The sequence below is a fragment of the Sphaeramia orbicularis genome, chromosome 21, assembly GCF_902148855.1.
Source record: "Sphaeramia orbicularis chromosome 21, fSphaOr1.1, whole genome shotgun sequence".
NCBI lineage: Eukaryota > Metazoa > Chordata > Actinopteri > Kurtiformes > Apogonidae > Sphaeramia > Sphaeramia orbicularis.
In genome coordinates, this window is record NC_043977.1 from 57,185,889 (window position 1) to 57,194,459 (window position 8,571).

Genomic DNA, 8,571 nt, shown 5'->3' on the forward strand with positions numbered 1-8,571 from the left:
TGCTGAATAAATACTGTTCAATAATGGAAAACCATCTCATAAAAATACGATAATTTTCCATAATTAAAATACAGTTTTTTGCCCTAACTTCACATGAGATTTTGCATATTTTTTGACTTTTTAATGTTTAATAAAGAATATTTACATGTATTAAAACAATCAACTTACCTATAAATATATATATAAATAATTTTCAGTGAGACTCAGTTGTCCAGTCCACTGATAAAAACTGTATTTGGACAGTTTATCAGTGCTTATACATGTTATACATTCACAAAAATACATTTAATCAACATTTTTGTTGTGAAACCTCCTGTAATTACACAAGATATTTGTCAATTAACAAACAAGTCTGGTTCAACTGACAGAACAAATACTTCTGTTACTGTTAATTGACAGTAATTTTACCTTGTTTTATTTATTTATTTTTTTGACAGTATTAAACTTTAAATTAACAGTTTAATCTCATAAATAGAAAAGAAATATTTGTGAAATTATGATACATTTGCAAATGTATTTTAACTGTACTTTTCTGTGAAAAAAGAAAAATTTCTTTTAAAAAAACGCACATTTTTTGGTTATTCACAGTTACAGTGTTGTCATGTTATTTTACATTTGACATGTAAAATCACAGTCTGTTTTTGTCATTTCATTGATATTTTTCTGTATCTTAAAAATACAGGAAAAATCTGTAAAATAAACAGTGAAAATTCTGTTAAATTACAGATTTTTTTTTTTACAGTGTAGGAATGGAAGGAAGGTTTTTTTAGGGGCTTTTTTACTTTCTGCATCATAGAGTTGTGTGAAGCCTTTTGTTTCAGTATATTTTGTGTTTTTGTGAAGCCTTTTGTTTCAGTATATTTTGTGTTTTTGTGAAGCCTTTTGTTTCAGTATATTTTGTGTTTTTGTGAAGCCTTTTGTTTCAGTGTATTTTGTGTTTTTGTGCTGTGATCCAACAGGGACCAAAGGGTGACAGAGGAGACAGAGGAGAACGGGTCAGTACAACTCCACTGTTCTCATCATGGTCTTATCGAAGTCGTCCTCACTCTGTCTGAAGCATCTGGATGGATTAGAACACATCTGTCTAATATGTGTCTGTGTTGTGGTTTTAGGGTGAACCAGGTAGAGATGGAACTGGACTTCCAGGCCCACCAGGCCCACCTGGACCTCCAGGACAAGTTATTTACCAGACAGGAAACGTAAGCATCAGAGCACACAACATGTCCAACAGTGAAACCAGTGATATACTGCGTTTCCACTACATGGAACCAGTTCGACTCCACTCTGGTACCAGGTCCTATTCCAGACCGTTTCCACTCTGGTACCAGGTCCTGTTCCAGACCGTTTCCACTCTGGTACCAGGTCCTGTTCCAGACCGTTTCCACTACAGCCTTTACAGTACCTGGTCGTCATAGCGATGCGGTGCGTTACTTCTATGTCGTCTGCTCAGAGTTGCTGATAAACTTGCTCGTTGCCTGTTGTCTCATCAGACTCCTGCTGAATGTTTGCGTCTGAACCTCTTGGACAAACCATGGTGTAGTTTTACAGACTGTCATCATGTGGATTCACCTACTGACAGATTTACTGTCAACTACTGCATCTGTTTTTAATAAAAGGGCGGGGCACACAGACGACTCTGACCAGTCAGTGGTCTGCAGTGTTTACACAGTGTCACCTTTAGTATCTGGTCCCCAGTCCTGGAACCTCAGCGGAGGTGAGACCAAAAAAGTAGTACCAGGTACCAGATTCCAGGTCCTTTTTCATAATGGAAACACAAAAAAGGCAGAGTCGAGTCGAGTCGAGTCGAGCCAATACCACGTAGTGGAAACATGTCAGTAGTGAAGGAGCACAGACAGAGCCCTGAACATCTGCACTGCCCTCACTGTTCTGCTGGTTGTCTTTGTGTTCATACAGTTTGATGGAGTTCTTGGAAGTGCTGGGCCTCAGGTATGTTTTCACAGCTGGTCATAGTCACACCAGGACGATTCTGTGCAAATGCACCTAAAGTCAGATACCAATTTAACAAATGATGAACATTATTAGTGAATGTGCTCCTGGGGATAATAAAGTTCATCTGTATCTGTGTTATTAAACATGACCTCCTCCTTTACCCAACGCTAACCCTCTGTTTCTGTGTTTTCCTCCACAGGGGGACGCTGGTTTGCCTGGTCAAGCTGGATTCCCTGTGAGTGTTTCAGTTACAGCACTGTATAAATCTAATCCATTATTATTATTATTATTATTATTATTATTATTATTATTATTATTATGTAGCCAGGTTACGCTAACAGGTAACAGGCTGAGTGTTCAGAGTAGGTCACCTGACCTGACCCATGTGAGTGACAGAATCCTGTGGTGGTTTTCTAGAGTTAACACCACAGATGGACAGTGAGCGTCATTAAAAGTCCACACAGCAGACGCTGGTATCACTGAAAGCGGAAATGCCTTTAATTATGCAAAACTTTAACCACTGGCATCCTTTAAATGAGTGACTTTTATAAAAATGACAGATTTCATGAGTCCAGGCCTTTAAATGTTTGCCTGAAACAAAAGACTTTATTAGTTCTTGTCCATTTCCCTTCAGGGCCCAATGGGACCAAAAGGGGACAGAGGGGACCCAGGCCTCCCAGGGTTTGGAATAAAGGTAACAAACACTGACCCTCTTTACATCAGAACGATAGTTTCCTCTTTGTTTTTTGTGCATTTGTTTTTTTTTTTTGTTTTTTTTTTTAACCCATCCAGTAAGGCCCTTACTAAGCACCAAGTGTGCGTTTTTGGCACACTTGCAGAATAATGTCAAAAAATTTTTCATACAGTTTCTTTTTAATTCTTTTACACTTTTTTCTATTTCTTCAACTTGAGCTGTAAATAAAAATACCAAATACTCAACAACTGTCACATTTTTAACCCTTTAAAAGCTGTGTTTGTAATGGAAACAAACCATTTCTTTGGATGCAAAAAACACACACAAAAAAACTTTTTCAATACACTACATAAAAAGTGGATCACATGTTTGATTTTTTCATCCTGGCATATGTCAATGATTAACTCCAACATTGGTTCATTTACATTATTATTTTTGGTGCTAGGTCAAATGTTCAAAAATACGAGCATCTGTCACCAAGTGTGCGTAAAATGCACACCTATAAATCCAACTATTAAATATTATATATTGATTTATTTTTCTGCTGTAATTTGATTTTATTTTTGTAAATCAAGGTCAGCCCTAATCATACAGATCAACTAATCATTCATTTTAGATTTTTTTTTAACCCTTTAAACGATCTCTTTTAATCATGATGTAGCTACATTTTATGATGTAAAAAACACAAAATATGTTTTTTTTTTTTAAAATACTGCATAAAAATTGGATTACATAATATTTGCTTTTTGCAGCCTGGTATATGTCAATGATTAACAGCAACATTAACAATGTTAATAAATTAATTTAGCCCCTCCCCTCTCAAATGAAGCCCAGATATCAGTAAAAGCAGGATTTATGCCTTAAAGGCTTTGGATCAAAAACAGTGGTTCTAATGTTAGAAATAGTGCGTTTTATGCACACTTGGCAGACAGATGTTAGTCTGGTCATTTTCTTTTGTTTACAATGTGCACATTTTAGTTGGTGGACAGAATTTTAAAGATCATGTAAAAATGAACAGCTTTTGAATTCGAACCTTATTTAAACTGTGAAAAATAATATGAAGTTTTTAAAACGAAGTGCAAAGTGTGCGAAAAAAGCACACCTGGATACTGGAGGGTTAAAGATGTCTTATCATTAGGACAGTCCAATGTGGTTGTTTTTCTTTGTTTTTAGGGAGACAAAGGTGAGCCAGGTTTAGTGGTTGGACCTGATGGGAATTTTCTGCGTCTGGAGGGTCTGTCAGGTCCTAAGGTGAGTGGTAGACTTCAGACCACCTGAGCTGAAGCTTCTCATATGTGGGGGTGTGGTCTGCTGTTGATGACACTGGTCTGTTCATATGTGGGGGTGTGGTCTCATGTTGATGACACTGGTCTGTTCATATGTGGGGGTGTGGTCTTCTGTTGATGACACTGGTCTGTTCATATGTGGGGGTGTGGTCTGCTGTTGATGACACTGGTCTGTTCATATGTGGGGGTGTGGTCTTCTGTTGATGACACTGGTCTGTTCATATGTGGGGGTGTGGTCTTCTGTTGATGACACTGGTCTGTTCATATGTGGGGGTGTGGTCTTCTGTTGATGACACTGGTCTGTTCATATGTGGGGGTGTGGTCTTCTGTTGATGACACTGGTCTGTTCATATGTGGGGGTGTGGTCTTCTGTTGATGACATTGGTCTGCTCATATGTGGGGGTGTGGTCTGCTGTTGATGACACTGGTCTGTTCATATGTGGGGGTGTGGTCTTCTGTTGATGACACTGGTCTGCTTTGACACACTGTAGGGGGACAGAGGCCAACCTGGACCTGTCGGACCTCCTGTAAGTGTTTCCTCAGTCTTACAACAGTCCAGTATCTGATCTGTTACGGTCACCTGACACATTCTATTATTATTTTTGTAGGGCACATATGGACCTCCTGGATTAAAGGGTGAAATTGGAATGCCTGGAAGACCGGTAAGTCCTTTTAGATTGGGGGTGTCAAACTCATTTTAGTTCAGTTTCACGTCCAGCCTAATATAGGACTGTCAAACATGCATCCTGGGGCCAAATGTGTCCCACCAAAGGTTCCAGTCCCACCCCTGGGATGAATTTCCAAAGTGTATAAATTCCACAGTCCAGGCTGTGGAACTCATGTTAGTGTGGGTTCCACATCCAGACCAATCTGATCTACAGTCCAATAATAACAGCAGAAGAACCCACACAGAAGAACCACTGCAGATTTACTACTGGGTTTGATGGAAAAATATTACATTATGTCTATAAATAATGACGACTTAATTGTTTTTCTTTGTTTTAGTGCAAAAAATAACTTTAGATTATCAAAATAATTCCATTTCCAAACTCTCCTGTACCAATAAAATGTGACTAACCTGAAATGTCTGTATTAAATTCAGTCCAGTTTGAACTCTTTTCTTCCTGTTCCTCAGTGTTTAGTGTCTTTGGAGATCTGATCCAGAATGCACATGGACTAATGAGAAGTGGAGGAAGAAGACTGGGAAAATTGCACTGATTTTTTTTAAAAGAAATTTCATGTTGTTTCAGGTTATTCACATCTTTTTTGTTTGGATAGTTTATAAAAGTAGTATTTTCATAATTTAATGGCAGTTTTTTTGTTCTGAAACAGAAAAAAATTTGCAGTTGTCATTATTTATCAGTTATTCTGTTCTTATTTCACTGGTCCAGCCCACTGCAGATCAAATCAGGCTGAATGTGGAACCTGAAAGAAAATGAGTTTGAGAGCCCTGGTCTAATATAATCTGAAGTGGGCCAGACCAGTAAAATAAAATAAATAATAAGATAAGAACTGATAAACTCCAATGTTTTCTCTGTTTTTGAGTGAAAAAAGTCAAATTCCATAATGAAAATGTTTACATCTACGAACTGTACTTGAACATAACATGAACAGATAGGAACAACCTGAAAGTTCTTAAGAAAAATCAGTGCAATTTTAACAATATTACACCTTAGTTTATCATTTATACATGTGCATCACAACTTACAGATCACAGTGGATCTACAAATACACCAAACATTTAAGAACAGGCAGAATATTGGTCCAATTCCACAGATTTCTCTTTAGAAATTTCAGGTTATTCACATGTTTTATAAAAGGCTAGTCTGTAAATGGAAACATTTGTGTAATTTTACTTTTGTTTTTACACTAAAACAAAGAGAAAAATGTACAGTTTTCATTATTTATAGGTTATTATGATAGTGTTTTACTGGTCTGACCCACTCCAGACTGAATTGACCTAAAATGATTCTAACATCCCTGAGTGTTAATGTCTTCAGTGTAATTTGTGCATTTCACACATTCATCCCAGGGCCGGATCGGACCCTTTGGTGGGCCGGTTTTGGCCCCCGGGCCGCATGTTTGACACCTGTGTGTTAGATGAAGTACTAGTTTCTGAGTGTGATGTGGAAGCTGCTGTTCACCTGCTGATGTTCTGGGTTCAGGGTCGTCCTGGTGTGAATGGATACAAGGGGGAGAAAGGAGAACCGGGGTCTGGAGCTGGTTTTGGATATCCTGTAAGTATGACTGGGGTGACCGACAATTCATAGAATCTCTTATCACACTGTAAAAAAAAAAACCCTGCAAAAAAACAGTAATATTCCGGCAGCTGGGCCGCCAAAAAAATATTGTAAAATAACGGAAAATAACCTTCTCATAAAAATACAGTAATTTTCCATAATTAAAATACAGTTTTTTGCCCTAACTTTACATGAGATTTTGCTTTTTTTTTTTTTTTTTTTTTTTTTTTTTTACTTTTTAATGTTTAATAAAGAATATTTACATGTATTAAAACAATCCAATTACCTATGAATATATATATAAATAATTTTCACTGAGACTCAGTTGTCCAATCCACTGATAAAAACTGTATTTGGACAGTTTATCAGTGCTTATACATGTTATACATTCACAAAAATACATTTATTCAACATTTTGGTTGTGAAACCTCCTGTAATTACACAAGATATTTGTCAATTAACAAATAAGTCTGGTTTAACTGACAGAACTAATACTTCTGTTACCGTTAAGTGTCAGTAATTTTATCTGGTTTTATTTTTTTTTTTTACAGTTTTAAACTTTGCAAATGTATTTTGACTGTATTTTTCTGTGAAAAAAGAAAAATTTCTTTTAAAAAACTGAAATTTTTTGGTTATTGACAGTTACAGTTACAGTACAGTGTTCTTTTACATTTGACATGTAAAATCACAGTCTGTTTTTGTAATTTCATTGATATTTTCCCGTATCTTAAAAATACAGGAAAAATCTGTAAAATAAACAGTGAAAATTCTGTTAAATTACAGATTTTTTTTACAGTGTATGGAGGACTGATCCTGCCGTATTGAAAAATATATATAGAAATGTAAAAATGGCTTGATAAGTTCATTTCCGTACCATTTATTTATCTATTTTGTCCTTATTTATAGTTTTCCTTATTTTATTTTTATCCCTGCATTTATTTCTGTGTTGTTTTCCATTTACATTTTCTTCAGTATTCCCCCTTTTGCATTTTCTTCCTCTGTTTATTTCTGCTTTGCCTATTTATTTCTGTACGGAGTATGAAGAAAATGTAAATAGAAAGCAATGCAGAAATAAATCGAGGGAGAAAATGCAGAAGGGGAATACTGAAGATGTAAATATGACTATGAATAAAAAATGACAATAAATTAATGAGATGTCAGATGAAAATAAATATAGAAATAAACAAGAAAAGAGATAAAGAAAATGTAAAGAGAAAGCAACACAGAAATAAATGCAAGGATAAAAATAAAATAAGAAATAATATAAATAAGGACAAAATAGATAAATGGTATGGAAATGAACTTATGAAGGCATTTTTATATTTCTGTATATATTTTTAACATGGCAGGTTCAGTCCTCCATAAGGGCCTTTCCTCAGAACAAATTGAAGTAAAAAACCTTGGAAAATACTGGTGCATGAGACCAATCCTTCACTTCATAATTATTGTTTTTTTTTTTTCACTAACAGTCAAACGTGTTAATGTTTGTTATGAGATGAAGGTAATGATGAATATGGATTTTCCCCAAACACAGACTGGATTAGAAACATGAGAAAAACAGGGAAAGTTGCATTCTGCATGTGCACAAACAAATCCTGAACTGTGTTTTATCAGGGACCACCTGGACCCCCTGGACCCCCAGGACCCCCAGGACCAGCCATCCCCATAGACCGCTTCAATGTGAGTACATTTGATCCCACAGCTGAAACAATGGAGCTGAAACAATGTCCAGACATCGAACAGTTTAAGAACAAATACAGACAAATGATTTTTACTAAATACAGAGAGGAAAGGGCCTGGGGGGGGGGGGGGGGGGGGGTTCTGTAGTACTATATAGGAAAAGATAGAATATTATATGTATTTATATTATATACATATATGTGTTTTTCTTTTGTTTTTTTGTTTGTTTTGTTTTTGGTTTGGTTTGTTTTTTGGTTTATTTTTTTCAGTTTTTATTAATATCTGGTATTCATATCTGGCAGGATAAGTTGTAAATGGGTATTATCATATTAGTCCATCCATCCATCCATTCTCTTCCGCTTATCCGGGGCCGGGTCGCGGGGGTAACAGTCTAAGCAGGGATGCCCAGACTTCCCTCTCCCCAGACACCTCCTCCAGCTCTTCCGGGGGGATCCCGAGGCGTTCCCAGGCCAGCCGAGAGACATAGTCTCTCCAACGTGTCCTGGGTCTTCCCCGAGGTCTCCTCCCGGTGGGACATGCCCGGAACACCTCCCCAGGGAGGCGTCCAGGAGGCATCCGAAACAGATGCCCGAGCCACCTCAGCTGGCCCCTCTCGACGCGGAGGAGCAGCGGCTCTACTCCGAGCTCCTCCCTGGTGACTGAGCTCCTCACCCTATCCCTAAGGGTGCGCCCAGCCACCCGACGGAGGAAACTCATTTCG

The 8,571-nt window shown here is 37.2% G+C and overlaps 1 protein-coding gene across 1 annotated transcript in view; it reads left to right on the plus strand.

The window, feature by feature from the left end:
* Window positions 1–8,129, plus strand: part of LOC115412084 (collagen alpha-1(XVIII) chain-like) — a 201,760-nt gene extending 193,631 nt beyond the window's left edge. Inside the window, exons 21-31 of the mRNA XM_030124377.1 lie at window positions 960–995; window positions 1,113–1,199; window positions 1,915–1,947; window positions 2,150–2,185; window positions 2,585–2,644; window positions 3,818–3,895; window positions 4,422–4,457; window positions 4,539–4,592; window positions 6,096–6,167; window positions 7,785–7,912; window positions 8,120–8,129. Of these exons, the coding sequence (XP_029980237.1) occupies window positions 960–995; window positions 1,113–1,199; window positions 1,915–1,947; window positions 2,150–2,185; window positions 2,585–2,644; window positions 3,818–3,895; window positions 4,422–4,457; window positions 4,539–4,592; window positions 6,096–6,167; window positions 7,785–7,912; window positions 8,120–8,129 (630 nt within the window). The remainder of the gene's footprint in view (window positions 1–959; window positions 996–1,112; window positions 1,200–1,914; window positions 1,948–2,149; window positions 2,186–2,584; window positions 2,645–3,817; window positions 3,896–4,421; window positions 4,458–4,538; window positions 4,593–6,095; window positions 6,168–7,784; window positions 7,913–8,119) is intronic.
* Window positions 8,130–8,571: the final 442 nt, after the last annotated feature.